General features: G+C 39.7%; 3 protein-coding genes across 5 annotated transcripts; 1 reads left to right on the top strand and 2 right to left on the bottom strand.

Annotated features, from left to right (window-relative positions):
* Positions 1–37: 37 nt before the first annotated feature.
* On the top strand, positions 38–2605 carry LOC116209659 (E3 ubiquitin-protein ligase RZFP34-like). Its single transcript, XM_031543373.1, has 11 exons — positions 38–269; positions 427–514; positions 624–683; positions 1058–1090; positions 1183–1260; positions 1356–1440; positions 1522–1604; positions 1697–1788; positions 1885–1954; positions 2045–2086; positions 2190–2605. Exons 1-11 carry the CDS (start codon positions 208–210, stop codon positions 2334–2336), a joined length of 840 nt encoding a protein of 279 aa, XP_031399233.1. The 5' UTR covers positions 38–207; the 3' UTR covers positions 2337–2605.
* Positions 2494–4553, bottom strand: LOC116209658 (alpha carbonic anhydrase 7-like). Its single transcript, XM_031543372.1, has 7 exons — positions 4351–4553; positions 4023–4240; positions 3588–3697; positions 3345–3459; positions 3082–3246; positions 2879–2932; positions 2494–2792 (listed from the first exon to the last, which is right to left on the bottom strand). Exons 1-7 carry the CDS (start codon positions 4454–4456, stop codon positions 2718–2720), a joined length of 843 nt encoding a protein of 280 aa, XP_031399232.1. The 5' UTR covers positions 4457–4553; the 3' UTR covers positions 2494–2717.
* A 6184-nt stretch (positions 4554–10737) lies between these two features.
* Positions 10738–14870, bottom strand: LOC116207748 (transcription factor MYB27-like). 3 transcript variants are annotated; one of them, XM_031540831.1, is made up of 8 exons: positions 14547–14870; positions 14347–14457; positions 13106–13174; positions 12937–12982; positions 11979–12832; positions 11764–11893; positions 11535–11632; positions 10738–11438 (listed from the first exon to the last, which is right to left on the bottom strand). In XM_031540831.1, the coding sequence occupies exons 5-8, from the start codon at positions 12151–12153 to the stop codon at positions 11077–11079; spliced, it is 765 nt and encodes a 254-aa protein (XP_031396691.1). In that variant the 5' UTR covers positions 12154–12832; positions 12937–12982; positions 13106–13174; positions 14347–14457; positions 14547–14870; the 3' UTR covers positions 10738–11076. The 3 variants fall into 3 exon arrangements, with proteins under 3 accessions (XP_031396691.1, XP_031396692.1, XP_031396693.1); XM_031540832.1 differs by lacking the exons at positions 10738–11438; positions 11535–11632; positions 11764–11893 and having other exon boundaries at positions 12549–12832; positions 14547–14858; XM_031540833.1 differs by lacking the exons at positions 10738–11438; positions 11535–11632; positions 11764–11893; positions 11979–12832 and having other exon boundaries at positions 12932–12982; positions 14547–14859.
* Between the last annotated feature and the right edge of the window lie 268 nt (positions 14871–15138).

Below are 15138 nucleotides of genomic sequence, written 5' to 3'. Positions count from 1 at the left end.
TCCTATAAAAGGATCCGACAGGCCGGTTCACTGTTCCCAAACCCAATCCAATTCATTGATTCCTTCCCTTTATCATAGCTTCAATTGGAAGACTTCCCTTCTCTTTGCCCTGTTATATACTCTTCCGGGGCTAAAGCTAAGAACCTCCTTCTGCTCATCTTAGGTGCTGCAGAAGAAACTTCAGTTTAGGTCCATTTTACACGTAAAATGTCGCCCAACTGCCTGAACAGAGAAGAAGAGGCCGTGAACTGCGGTGTCGGGCAATTCGGGTAACTGCCTGCTTCCCTGGAAATCATTGTTTCTTGAATGTTGTTCTCCCTCTGTTTGCAGCTTGCTCGTTATACTGCATTCGGATGATTTCTCGGTTCCATTTACTTTCAAAGTTTCAAATTCTGAGGGACGATTTGTTTTGCATTTGTTCCGAAGATGCTCGCATTACAGGAGGAGGTGCAAGATCAGAGCGCCCTGCTGCGGCGAGGTGTTCGGTTGCAGGCACTGCCATAATGAGTCAAAGGTCGCTCATTTCTTTCAGTACTCGGTTTCCTCCTCGCAATTGCTTGGATTTTGTCTGAAGAGAATTCTCTCATATATATATATATATATATTTGGTTGACTTGGAACAGAACTCGATGGAAATCGATCCCCTTGATCGGCACGACCTTCAGCGCCATGATTTGAAAAAGGTCAGTGCCATTATGAGTTTGTGATCATTGTTCCGGCTTGTTAGTTCGTCGTTCTGTTTGCCGGTCCTGAATAATTGAAGAGGAAGCTCTTAATATGATTTTGCTGCAGCAAATTTCCTTCATATGTGCGACTTTTTTGAGTTTGAATTGGGAGTTGACTGTTCTTTCTAATATCATTCAAGCAATATTATTATAGTTTTAGAAATGACGAATCGAGTAAAGGTAGAAGCAAGCTGATAAATGGGTTTTAAGTTCATCGAGCTGCGTAACGACAATTTGCCTTTGTTCTTCTCTCGACATTTAAGCTTCTTATAATCTTTTCCTGCCTTATACAATCCTAAATTGGCTCATATGCCAAATGACTTGTGTGTCAGGTCATCTGCTCACTGTGTGGCACCGAACAAGATGTGAGCATTTCTGTTCCTTCTCTTTGTTTTTCACAACACTCATTCAGCAGAAGAATGTGAATTTCAATTAGTTCTTTGGTCATGATCTTCAGGTCCGACAGAAGTGCGTCAACTGCGGGGTTACAATGGGCGAGTACTTCTGCTCCAAATGCAAGTTCTTTGATGACGATGTAAGCTTATTATCCCAATAGCTTCAGGCATATTCTATCACGGTTTTCATGAATTGACTTAACGGATGGAGGTTTTCGTTTTCGGGTTTCGTTAGGTTTCGAAGAATCAATACCATTGTGAGCAGTGCGGCATCTGCAGAACTGGAGGGCAGGAAAACTTCTTCCACTGTAACAAGTGTGGTAAGGGGAAAAAAAAGAAAACGATTCGACCTGTCTGCTGTCTATTTTTATCAAGACACTGATCATATATGTGTCTATCAGATTGTTGCTATTCAATATTGCTGAAGGATTCGCATGTTTGCGTGGAGAAAGCAATGCACCACAACTGTCCCATTTGTTTTGAGGTATAAAATGACAAACTTGACAACTGAATGATACATTTGCAGAAACATATGCAGTACTCCCTAACAGTGATCGGTCTCTGATCTTCGTGCAGTTTCTTTTCGATACCTTGAAGGGCATTACTGTCTTACTATGTGGACATACTATACATTTGGAATGTGTAAAGGAGATGGAGCAGCACTTTCAGTGAGTATATTCTTTCACAGGAGATGGGAATTTCGATCATCTTTTCTTTTTCATTTCTTTTTATAGTTTTGGAATGATCAATTCCCTTTTGTACAGGTACGCGTGCCCTGTATGCTCGAAATCATACTGTGACATGTCCCGAGTCTGGGAGAAGTTGGATCAAGAGGTATGTGCTTATAAGTTTAAGTGCAAAATCTTGTTCTCTTATAGCAGAACATGAGTCTTAAACCGATCTACTGGGGCTATTTGATTTCAGGTCGCTTCAACTCCCATGCCTCAGATGTACCAGAATAAAATGGTGAGGAACACAGTTCTGTTTCCCTGCATTCAATGAATGAAACCTCCAAAAGTGCAGGAATTCTCAGAGATGGTTAAAAATGTTGTGTCATGAACTATGTCAGGTGTGGATACTCTGCAATGACTGTGGCCAAACATCGGAAGTGAATTACCACATCTTGGCGCACAAGTGTACAAACTGCAGCTCCTACAACACGAGGCAGACTCGGGGAAGGCCTGCTAGTTCATGCTCGCAAAGTCTCGAGGACTGATTAGATTCAATTCATCGGAACATGAAGAAAAGTAACTATGGAGTTTCTGAGGAGGGATTCTTTTTAGTGATATTTACTTGAAGCTGGAGACCGACTGGACTATGTATTTCCTTCATTCTTTTATCGATCACAATTGTCTTTCTTTTAACTCGCAGAATAATTTCTTCAATAGACATAGAATAAGAATGGTATGGAGAATGTAAACATCATATGAAGTTCTTTACACAACCTGGTAGATGAAGAACCTCCCCCCAGAAAACTTTCACCTTTTCCTCCCCGCGTATCTCTCTATCTATAGCTAATCAATATTTAACAAACAAAAGAAGCAAAAAAATAGCGGCAAGTGTTGAATCGGGAGGGCTGTACTTCCGTGGAGTGCTCTTACTCAGTCGGGACATGGAGGTGGATCTCTCGTTTGTTGAGCGGCTGCAAAGGTCTCGCATTGTTTTCTGCATACTGCATCACACGATATTTACCAGTCAGCATTAAGCTATGAATGTTTTATGCCAGGAAACCAATCCACATAAAAGATGGGAACTTACATCATGAACAGCTTCCCGAAGCAGAGCGACTTGATCCCTTGAAACAGTCATGAGCTGGGGAAAACAAAACACGTATAAGGCAAGCATATACACCATCTCTGATCATTCATTTGCAGATAAGCTATTTAGATACTCGACGAGGTCCAATTTTTAAACGAGCACAGCAATATATTTTCCAATAGAGTGCGGTCTATTTCATGTACCTTCTTGTTGATGATCCAAATGACACCTTCGGTGCAGGGTGGAACAGTGAGGGAGCCCATGTACTTGTAATATTTCTTGCCACCCATCTTTATATCTTCGGGATTGATCACTCCCATCGTCCTCTCTTCATGCTTGTCAATCATGGACCTGACGTGCCCCATCAGCTGTTCATCACATTAATTGAAATTTAGCCAATAATTAATTTGGATTATTAAAAAGGAAATCTCAAATCTTTATTTGTTGACTCTACGCGTGTAAGTACCTTAGAGATGAAAGGGTTGGGGGCCCCGGATTGATAGAGGAGACCGAGGACGACAATCTTGTTCTTAACAGTCGGATTGGGGCTTACATGAACCATGTGCATCTCCATGTCATACCTATTTATTTAGCAATTACCCCACAATCAATACATAAATAGAGGGGAGTTGTTGTGAATTAATTATTGATTAGAGAAGAGAATTAGAAAGTAAAAGGTTAATCAGATTAGGAGCAGTTGAGATGAGACCTTCTGCCGTTGATGGAATGCTCGGAGGGAGAGTGCCAGTGGCATTGCTGCAGAAAGTATCTTGTCCCGTTAATCCGTATCGATCCCGCCTTCCCCAGTTCCCATTGCACCTGCGATTTCCGATTAATGGAGACGTGTTAAAAACATATGTACCTGTGAGGTTAGAATTCTAAGTAAAACACCAAGACTATAAATTTAATCTCCATCCTCAACTCGTCTGGGGAAAAAGCTCGGAATCATGGCCTTGACGCCGTGGCAAGATCATGGGCTTGAGACAATTATACGAAATCAGGATCGGTTCAACTGCTTTTGTGAAGGGGCTTTAGGAGTCAAAATGCAGGTCCTAATACAATATGACTAATACTTACAAGATTATGACAGTAGAGATCACCATCATGATATTAGTGACGCCGACAAGCAGAGATAATTACTAACCGAAATGTCGTGGCCCCTATTCTTGATGGTGGCGTTCCCCGGAAAGTGATTCTTCTTAAGGAGGCTCGACTTCAGGATGACCTTCACCCTCTGACTCGACATATCGATCGGGGACTGCATTCTTCCGCTCTTGCAAGCTTCCCATTCTTCCTTTAGCTCTCCCCAGTGGGAAGGCCCCTTCTCGCCTCCTACTTCATAGTCGAACTCCCTCTCGTCCTCTGCACCACCCGAATCAATCGAAACCCGCTCAAACCATATTCATCTGGCCATCAGAACACACGTACGCACGCATAATATGATCACATTACTGCATTCAACTCTTACATACCGACTTCTTGGGCGGAGATTCCCGGCAAAGTGTACGAGAAGAGAGCTAGAAGTATGAGAATGAGGAAGCTAGGCGATGACAGCTCGGCACGCGCTCGGCTCTTCATGCTTCCGGATACGAATGTATCAATGTTAGGAGTCGATTAGGTGCAACTTCGGTACAGAGACTGAGGTCGGAGAAGGGCTAGATGAAGGAACTGGCAAGAACTTGAGAACAATATACATATATACACATGTGCGCATGTCAGTTTTAGTCCTAAATTTATAAAAAAAAATTCAAATAAAATAGGTTTGGTGATTTTGTTATGATTTGTCTGTCTTGTTTAGCAAAAGGGCCACGAAACGACCTGACAGCTTCGCGTTTTCTGAATATGTTGAGATGCGTGTGAATGCGTAGAGGGTCAGAGGGAGATTCTTAGCACCGAGGGCAGAAATGTGCAACCCTAACAAAACACGACAAAACCAAAAAGATGTACATAATGGCAGGGGATTTTATAATTATTGTACTTATTTTTTACTATATTATTATTATTATTATTATCATCATCATCATCGAGGTACAGCTGTATTTAGTCGTTGATCGTTGGAAGAAATTTAAAAAGCTATCGGTACTATCATGACTCATGAGTACATATGACGCGGGGAATGATCTTGTACGGATTTTCTTGGCAGCTATATTTTTTTTTATATTTAACCCTTTTTTTTCCCCCTACGAGCCACTTAATTTATTTGGTGATTTCATGGCATCGTTAGTCATAGATACAACTCTAAAGGGTCGTTTGGATTCACAGTTAAAATTATTTTGATTTTAATTGTGAAAAAAGACAAATGAGATGTGATTATAAATTTGACTTGGAAAACGTATATTTTTGTTGTGTAGTGTGTTGAGTTAAAGTTAAAATTAAAATTTTTGAATTGGGAAATATGTATTTTTATTGTGTAGTGTATTGAGTTAAAATTAAAGTTACACTTAAAATCAATTGTCTTTGAATTCAAACGGGCCTAAATTTCATCGTACGATTAATCGCATAAACAGTCATTTGACACAACAGAAACTGAGGGGTAAGGGAGGAAAAGTCGTATGGAATTTTCTTCTTCTTCCCTTTTTTTTCCCCCCTTTCATCCTGAATCCGAATAAGGGGTAATAAATAACCAATCCTAGTTATGCTATGTTTTCAAACTCCTAATAAATCAATACGATTTTTTTTCGACTAAAAAGGAGGTAATGGTCATAGTTCTAATATAATAAAATTTAAATTTTAAATAATTAATACGAATATTTTTAGTTAAGTAGAATATTACGTAATATCCTATACGAACTGATTTGAAGCCTACATGAATTCTCCATCATCTTCGGTTTTTGTTAAAAATTAATTCGTATTATAAATCTAGAGGTTAGTTGGAGGAAAAAATTGGGCCCTGTCTAAGAACAGATGAAAGAGTGGGTGAATGGGAAAGAATGGATCGATAAAGAAAAACCGGCGAGAGTCTGTACGTATATATTATAAGTTTACTACTACAATTTCTAGATCTGATTTCAGTAAATAAAATTACACGATGCATACTTGAATGCTATATTTGAAAGTCTATATATAAAAAATCAAAAGAGAAGCTTTTTGCATGGTCCGATGGAGAGATTTTATTTAAATTATTTTTTGGGACATTAACTAAGGCTCTCGACTAGAAATACAAATGTCATGAGAAAATCGATATGGTATTTAGTTTTGCAGATGAATTGAGATGGCAGTGTATTAGCATTTAGCTCTTTAATCTTGCGTTGGAACTATAACCATAGAACATATGGTTGAATGCATGTAAACACTTTTTACGCACATTTTCCTTGAAGAGTAGAACAAATTTGACTTTGTTCCTGTCGTTCTCAACACAAACGTAATTAGGATTTAATAGAAAATGAATTTACCCAAGAAATTCGTACGCGGTGACGAGAGCATTTTGATGACAAAATGACTTTAATTAATTATACCTGCTCGTTGAGATTGAAGAAGACATATTAATTGTTCTTTCAAGTACTTGCTTGCAAAGTAAACCCTAAGAAAAACTTATGTCTTAGTCGACCTATATGACCATAATATAAATAATCGATAGCGCTTATCAAAGATGAAACTTTAAGTATATATATGAGTTCATGTATGCAGTAGGTGTATATATTTACACACACACCTACCTCATGACTCCGAACAAACATCATAAGAAAAATACAGCTCTTTAGACTTATCCAACAATTACCGATTAGTCGATATAATAACGACAACTCGAAAGGCAATGAAAGATGTATAATCAATTACACTTTTGTTTTTATAGAATGAGGGATGTTCGAGTTTCACCTAATAATCAGTAATCACCACAAAAGTGATTTGTAGTTTTATTTTTTCGGTAAATAAAAGTGATTCTAGTTTTATAAATTTGATTGATATTGCTTTCTAGAAAATGCAAACAATTAAGCAATATAAAGAAAATGAATTCATAAGAAAAATTTGGAAACTGTTCACTAATGTTTGTTTTCCTAACCAGACAGATGAACTGATGATCACCCCGACACCAACACGGTTTCTTTCTTGTCATCATTTGTATATATCTTTGTTTCCTTCTCTCACTATAATATATCATCGCATCTGTGGGTGAGCTGTGAACAACAAAAGCAAGATTTCCCCTCCGAGATCTCGGGCCAAAACCAAATTATCTCCCGACATTTCTTCATTAACTTGTTGGATTTCTGGTTTTTTACAAACCTGCGCCGACCAACAAGACAGATTCCTTTTTTTTTTTTTTTGCCCTTTTCTTTTTCCTAACTACCACACAAAACTTAGTTAAAACTTTTTTTTTTGGGGGTAAATTAGCTAGCACTTTCTTTTTTGCACCAATGTGTGTATATATGTATATATAGATATATATTTGGCAAGGCAAAGATTAATTTTAGCAAATTAAGTAAATATATAAGGAAAAAGCGAGGGTGCTAGGGTTTGGTTGTCAATTGCCCAAGTAATTAAGAAAAAAAACACACCTACCTCCAATGAGAAAACGATGAGATACGATGGACATGCCATGTGGAGAATTTCATTGGGGTTCGTAAATGCTGTATGTATTTAATACGTATGTTTGCTACATATTCAATATATAGGAGGGAAGATTGATCTAACATATGACCATATTCTTCTTATATTTTCATAATGAAAAAGGACACCTATGTTTAAAATTTTCAAAAAAAACTCCATCCATTTGGATCTTATATTACGCCAGTTTACAGATATCTGAACAATGAAAGAATAAAAATACAAATTTAAGCTATAGATCAATATAGCAGGCTAGTAGATTATTACTAATAAAAAGAGAAAAAAAAATCTGGTAGATTATACAATCTATAATGCATAAAGTCAGAAGGCGGCTTCTCAAATAAATTTTATAGATTTCATAAAAAAAGATAATTGCTTAATATTATTATACAGCTCTTCTTCGGTTGTTCAACCTACTTTGCCCTTTTGATTGAAATATATATATATATATATATGATTTTGTTGGATTAATTAAAATAATAGAGGGAGCAGACGTGAGAATGGGCTTTGCTTTGTTTACGCGGAAAAATAATTAATCCTATGATTTGGTTCAAATCATTTTATGTATTTGATATGTGCGAGTAGCGAGAGATTTGCTTTGTTTGGTTTCACAATATGATTTTGAAATCACACTTTAACTTAATTCTATACACAATAAAATAAAATAACTCATACAAAGTCAAAAAGTGAGCCCCATTTATACCACTCTTTTTCAAAATCAAAATCTAATTTTAAAATTTTACTTTGAAACCAAACGCAGTATTAACGAGCTAGTTCAATATATATATATATATATAACATCTTGCTCCAAGAGATCGGATGCTCCAGTTAAGCTATTACTGCGAATCAGTGAGTAATTCTGCTTGCCCAATACGTATAATGTCAAACCTTAACTGAGACCAAACGACGATAGTCAAAGGTACAGCTCATTCCACCTTAATGACATATACAAAATCGGGCCATTGGACTTGACAAATCCACTAGATCGGGTCGACTCGATCTCGAACTTAGCATACTATCGCTGTTTCACGATAACTCGACCAGTTAGATAGGGATCCAGTTGGCTCAATTCAAAGCACCCTGCCCGAGTGTGTTTTGGTGCTTGACGACGTAATCATTCGAAAATCCAAGTTCAGGGATAAAGGTCCAATATGTGATCCAAGCCCATCATGCCCAAGGGGCCCATAATTCTTCTCAAACCAGCCACAGATTCCACCGGGTCGAGGCCAACCTGACCCCGACCTTCCTATATTAATTCGATCGACCTTATAGCTCGGACTCCTCTCGATATATAATGTTGGGTCTGGAAATGTAACCAGGATGACCTATATTCAAATCGAGTAAACTTGGCCCGTCGGCTCAACTCAACCTGGCCCTAGCTAGCTAGCTAGTCTCCAAATGAATGGGCCTTGTAGGTTAAATCTAGCTAGGGTTGATTAAATGATGAATTACTAATTACTCCATCATTTGGGAGATTAATCACACTGGTCCTTAACTAAACTGTGTTCAATTGTGAATATGTGAAAATTCAGGATTGTGCCACGCCACCCCCCAAAATATCTTTCAATATCTTCCCTTTCCTTAGAAAAACTAAACCCGCAAGTTCGTGAATAATGGATGGATCTATAGCTAGAGTGGGCCCCTTTCATGATAATGTGGCACGTCCACATTTGGCGCAATACATCATGAGAGCACCATCGAAGTGCCAGCCCAAGTAAAAAAATCGATCGGCTAAAGGTAGATTTTTATCCCCTTTTCGCTTCCACCAACTTTTTTACCCACCTGCCCATGACCCTTTCGACAAGTTAAATATACGGTATTAATAGCCGCCCCGATATATCAACATGAAATATGGGACTGATAACAATTCAGAAATAAGTACGTACCCCGTGTGTACTACATATAAATAGGTCTTGATCGAGTAATATATCAACATGAAAGACGGGATTGATAACAGTTCAGAATAAGTATGTACCCATGTGGACCACATACAAATAGGTCTGGTTTATGGAAAACGGTTGATCGAGTAATATATAATAACCTGCACTTCTTGGTCTTTTTCTTTTTTCCGGTGGATACTTCTTGGTCTTTATTTCACATCAACTAGATCCTAAAGTAGCCCATGATATTTCATCTGTCCTATTGTATATCCACTACCCAAATAGTTCCAACCTCTGTCGTTTATAATTAAGCGCTGATAGATCTTTTCTTATCGCCATGCACTTATGTAGTGAGATCTCACACTGAAATAGCTCCCAAAACCTTCGTCATCATCACCACCATGAGGCTTAGTTTTCCATTAGTCATCTTAGTGCAGCTGCTGATACTGCCTTCCATGGCAGAATTCACCTTCGCCTCCAACCTCAGGGGGATGCGGGCCGTGATGCAGATCAAACGTGGAGCAGAGCTACCCGGTGAAGGAGAAGAGATCACACCGAATAAAGACACGAGCTCAGGGAGCCTTCGTGAAGTTCACCTGAATAACCACCATAACATACCGAGGGAATCGTACGGGGGCTGGGATGATAGCCAAGATGGACCATCCGGCAGTCCCTGATTCATTAAGTCATCGATGGTAAGATTACCGTAACATAGTAAGATAGATTTGTAATATCCATGATGCGGGTGTGCCAAAAGTTTGTGGACGATCTTTTTATGTGATGGTGAAGCCCGATGAGCAATCACCACAAGGATGATAAAGTCGATGCTGTGTTAAAGTTCCAGGGCAGTAATTTTGTGTATGGTATATGTCTAATTAGTCGGATTGTAATGTACTATTTGACTGATGCAAAAAATCCTATGAATGAATATCCATGGTTTATATGTGATTTGAGTACCACTATTTATCAGCTTGAGTTTTTAAGTGGATATGAGCTTATGTCCGTATAAGCCCAATGAAAATTTAATATGGTATCAGAGCACATATTACGCGTATGCGTATCCACGCGCGTATGCGCATGCACTCGCACCACGCCAAGCCTGATATGCCCGATTATAGCCAAAAAGAGCACCTCGTGGCTAGTCCCCCCTCACCCGAGTACAGAAAAGGAGCCCGACTCGAGGTCAGTAGTTGATGGCGGGTGTTTAAGGGCACGTGACAACGTATAAGCAAAAATAGACCACACGTTGCACGTGAGAGCGAGTGTTGAGGATGTTAATCCCACATTGAAAAAATGAATGAATATCCATGGTTTATATGAGATTTGGATACCACTACTTATCAGTTTGAGCTTTTAAGTGGATATAGACTTAAGCCTGTATAAGCCCAATGAAAATTTAATACGTTGAGACATATTATTCTGCACGAAAAAAAAAACTAAAGAAAAATTCACAAGTTTATAAGTGATTAAGTACCACAACCTGTTAACTCGAGCTTTTGGGTTGGAGAAATGCCCAGTGGGAATTTTTACATGATATCAGAGCGGATTACACTTTCGCGCACATGTGTGGACTCACACTATGCCAAGTCTAGTTCTGAGGCGGCCAAATTATCCCCCCTCCTCTCGCCCGAGGTGTGAGAAGAATTGCCCCGAGTTATATATGTAATAGATCCGCGACGTTATATACATATATTATATATATCGTGCGTCTTAGACTGTTCCATTGACATGTTATGCCATCCTAGCAAGAGAATATGGAACTGAGCGGGACTCAGATTAATGATCCTTGCAATCCCAGAGGGAGATCGAGTGGTCCCATATAAGAGGTTTGCCTCCATCCAAGTCCCATATAGGATATTCACTGATCAGGACTGAATCCAAATGCCGCACTCTGTCCATCTCACCTTGACTGTACAATGGCTCTGAAATCCAATCCAGCAACCGAGACTCATATGGAGAGTTCATCCAGTTTTCGTAATTTGAGGCCTCAAGATGATCAGAACAGGTCCCGCTCGCCGATAGTAAGCCATCAGCAGCGGAACTGCATCGTTCGTGGTCATGATCATTGTTGGTGTACTTATCACATGTATCGGGAAAGGTATCTTGATTGGATTCGCTTGTTCTAGACTGAAAGTCGTCTGTCCACACAGGAAGCAAACTGAGAATTTAGTATCCCCGAACATATCAACACATACAGCAGTTCAGGAAGAGAAGAGAAATCGATTAGAGAGAACCTTGTGGAACCTGCAACCTCTTCCTTAAGTAGGTTTTCCAGTAATTCTTGATCTCATTGTCTGTTCTACCAGGCAAAAATTGGGCAATCTTTGACCATCTGCACATGACACGGATCAGCGGACTGCAGAAAACCTTTTCATCACTGAACTCGAAATCATATATGCTACAAAATTTGCATCTTAAGCATCTCAGGGGAATGACTAAAGTAGCTGCTGACTAGAGCATTACTTGTTGCCCCATTGCCCATGAAGTTGGACGATGATCCTCTCCTCCTCGGCGCTTATATTCTCACGCTTGAGATTAGGCCTCAGATAATTTTTCCACCGCAGCCTGCAGCTCTTACCGCTCCTCCTTAGACCTGCAGAAAGCACATGGTCCGGATGAGCAGGAACATCAATGCATTATCAGAACGTACACGCACAAACCAATCTCCAACGCCATACCAGACACTTTCGCTATATGATCCCATTTCCGATCCCCTAGAAGGGAAACAAATGCGACCAATTGATCGTCTTCCTCTTCGAGCCAAATCCCTTTCCGCATAGTTTCTTCTTCTCGCATTACTGCTCGATGAGACATTCTTATGGAACCAGTCGACAGTGTAGTTCGGGATATCATACGAGTGCAGAGGCCAAGGGCTACTTATAAGGCCGGAAGTGACATGAAAATCTGGGGCACTCTGCACTGCAGCCATAGGTGGACAACACTAGCTTGTGGAAGCTCCACCAACTATGTTATCCTCTCAGATGCATGAAACTGGGAAGAAATCCCTATTAAATATGTGATCAAGTAGGTCACTGTATCCTCATGACGTAATAAAGGAGCCCTAATCTCTTCTTCGGTTACTGCCTTCGGCGTTATGTGCACAAGTCAATCGATGACAGGATAGCTTATCTTATTCTTTGGCCCATTTGTCTTCTTGAGTCATAGGAACATTTGATGCCCAAAGGCCGAATATCTGAAGCCTGAATTTGGTTGATTATTATAGCCTTCTTTTGCATCAACAGAAGAGAGTAAAAAGAAACCCGCTCTACGGGTATGGGTTTCATTTCTTTCACATTCACGATAACTCGAGAACAGTTCACTGCAATACAATGGGTTCAGCCTACTGAAAACGAGAGTCTGCATTCCATGGCATAGCTTGTGAGAGTACAGAGAAAACATGTCACAGTATTTTCCACAGTGAGGATGACGAGAAAAAGTCCCCATGTTGGCCTCGACTTGAGATAAAAATGCCACACGAGAACATGCAGTGGATGAATCTTCTATATAGTTATCGCTCCACTTGGCTATTACTCTGTTGAATGCAAAGTTGTGCAACCAGAAAAGGAGTTTAATCATACTTGAAACTGCCTCTGATCATAGATTTGGAATGAGTAGAAAGAGTTCGAGGCACTTAACGGTCTATAAAGGACTTGTTCATGAGGTTAACTGCTGAGTCCATAAACTGCACCCAACGAAGACAGAAACCCAAGTCCATCAGTCATCATTTTAATAGATTAACATGATAACCAAACAACATACGGTAGTGAACAAGCAGCGACCGCAGCTATTGACAAGATAAAATTACCTTTCCGAGCAACTTAAGTTCCTTCTCAATGGGTTCAATAAACTTCAGATCGACATTAATAGGCCAAACCTGTGTATGCACAGAACCATGTAAATTAGATGAACCACAGACATATGGACGAATGCAAAAACATGTAGCTAATACACATAATGAAACATGCATAACCAATCACAAGGAAGAGTATTATGGTGATGAATCTTACTGCATGGGAATACTGTAAAAGAGATGCATATGCAGGTTTTTGTCAAATATCCAGTAAAGGGCGAAAAAAATTCACGACAAGGAATTGGTAGAACTTAGTAATATAACTGTACTGTCAGAATCCAGAATTCCAGGAAAAATCATTCCTGGGAGCTTTCAAAATTTAGGCAGGTGAACATCCTGTCAGGACTGGGTATTTTCAGAATGTGATGAACTCTAAGATCAGCCTTTCATGAGGCTCGATCACCATTTCGCAGAGCTGCGGGGCATAACAAATATAAAGATCATTTACTGCTAGTTTGAGCAACAACTGCCAGCTGAATGAGAATTTTTCTCGAGAGGATGCCATAACATCAAGGAAGAAACTTTAGCATTGGAATGAAAAGGGTGAACTACTGTTTTCACTAGCAATCAAATGAACATTTGTCACCATTGTATCTCCCATCATGTCCTAAACTATTTCATACTAAGATATATTTTTTCCCCAACGGTTGTACTTCTCATTATGTCCTAAACTATTTCAATAAGATACTGCTTACTTGAATCAGATTCCCTCACCATCTCCTCAAGTTCAAAGACATGTAATAGGATAACATAAGGCAAAGTGAGGAACAAGAACTTTTATCGAGGAAAGTGATAAGGACAGCAAAAAATAACTATGATCCAAGGAAATATCACACACATAACATTCACTACTGCTCAGCTAGCACGAACTGGCAGGGCCACACACTAATATCTATCCCGAACCAAATGAAAGGGGAACCAATTAATGCCCAGCCTATTACCACTACATTCGACAACTTGATATCCCGAAACCATCACTGTTAATCAGGGAAAATGCCACTACACCGAGTTGCTCCAACGGCTCAAAAGCAGATATTTTATTTATCCACAATTGCATAACAAATGCCAACCAATGAGACGAAACTAAACTTATGAGTTCATCACAAGAGGACTTCACAATCAACACCCTAAATTTATTACGGGGAGAAAGGTTAACAATTTACTAATTCAAAAGAGGAAGGCCGAAGAACAGTCACCTTGACACCGAGCAGTTTAACAGGAGGAATTTGACCGGGAACGATGCAATCAGGTCCAGCTGCTTCGACAATAGCTCCCGTCGCCAATCCACTTCCAATTGGATCGGGATGCTGCACGGATTGTATGAATAACCATATCACCAAAATCAGCTGAAATTGGAAATCTCGCATGAGTACTGCACGAGAGGAGAAAAGCCGACCTTCATGACGGAGAGAGCATAGTTTGAGTAGGGCGTCTGGGAGATGCGGAGGACGGGGCCGTGGTGGATTTTCGGGATGGGCTTGGTGGAGGCCGCCCTCCAAGGGACGTCTTTCGGGAGCGCCGCCCCTTTCTTCGACATGTGAGTCGGTCGTCTTCGTCACTGTCGGTCGCGGCAGCCGATGAGGAGAGGCGGCGGCGATGTCAGAGCGAAGAGCTAATCACACTGAGGAAACACAAGGCAGAGGGGGACTGGTTCCGATTGGATAGAGGGCTGGGAATTTGGAGCCGAACAAGAGGCGGTGGGATTTTCTCCGGATAATCATCAGCGATTTTTATTTTATTAAAGGCTATAGTAAATTTTTTTTTTCGTGAAAATATTTTTATTTCTTTATATGCACCGTAGTATCTAAAAGTTCATTAAACGAAAATAATTCAATTTGAGCTAGATAGATCAATAAGGTAAAACCTTCTCAATTCGAATTTTTTCGTTCACAAAACTCGAATTCGAAACCTTAAATATGATAACAAACGACTAACCGATTAATCCAACTTCTAAAAAAAAAAAAGACAGAGAATAAACAAATTACTCG

Source organism: Punica granatum, chromosome 5 (assembly GCF_007655135.1).
Source record: "Punica granatum isolate Tunisia-2019 chromosome 5, ASM765513v2, whole genome shotgun sequence".
Lineage (NCBI taxonomy): Eukaryota > Viridiplantae > Streptophyta > Magnoliopsida > Myrtales > Lythraceae > Punica > Punica granatum.
This window is presented reverse-complemented; position numbering and strand designations above follow the sequence as displayed.

Excerpts from the sequence above, each read along its gene's own strand:
- LOC116209658 (XM_031543372.1), bottom strand. The coding sequence starts at position 4,456 with ATGAAGAGCCGAGCGCGTGCCGAGCTGTCATCGCCTAGCTTCCTCATT. Across the intron at positions 4,241-4,350 it reads AATCTCCGCCCAAGAAGTCG|AGGACGAGAGGGAGTTCGAC; the intron begins GTATGTAAGAGT and ends CGGGTGGTGCAG. Across the intron at positions 3,698-4,022 it reads ATAGGGGCCACGACATTTCG|GTGCAATGGGAACTGGGGAA; the intron begins GTTAGTAATTAT and ends CGGAAATCGCAG.
- LOC116209659 (XM_031543373.1), top strand. The coding sequence starts at position 208 with ATGTCGCCCAACTGCCTGAACAGAGAAGAAGAGGCCGTGAACTGCGGT. Across the intron at positions 1,441-1,521 it reads CTTCCACTGTAACAAGTGTG|ATTGTTGCTATTCAATATTG; the intron begins GTAAGGGGAAAA and ends TGTGTCTATCAG. Across the intron at positions 1,789-1,884 it reads GAGATGGAGCAGCACTTTCA|GTACGCGTGCCCTGTATGCT; the intron begins GTGAGTATATTC and ends CCTTTTGTACAG.
- LOC116207748 (XM_031540831.1), bottom strand. The coding sequence starts at position 12,153 with ATGATATCCCGAACTACACTGTCGACTGGTTCCATAAGAATGTCTCAT. Across the intron at positions 11,633-11,763 it reads CATGGGCAATGGGGCAACAA|ATGGTCAAAGATTGCCCAAT; the intron begins GTAATGCTCTAG and ends TGTCATGTGCAG. Across the intron at positions 11,439-11,534 it reads GAGGTTGCAGGTTCCACAAG|ACGACTTTCAGTCTAGAACA; the intron begins GTTCTCTCTAAT and ends CTGTGTGGACAG.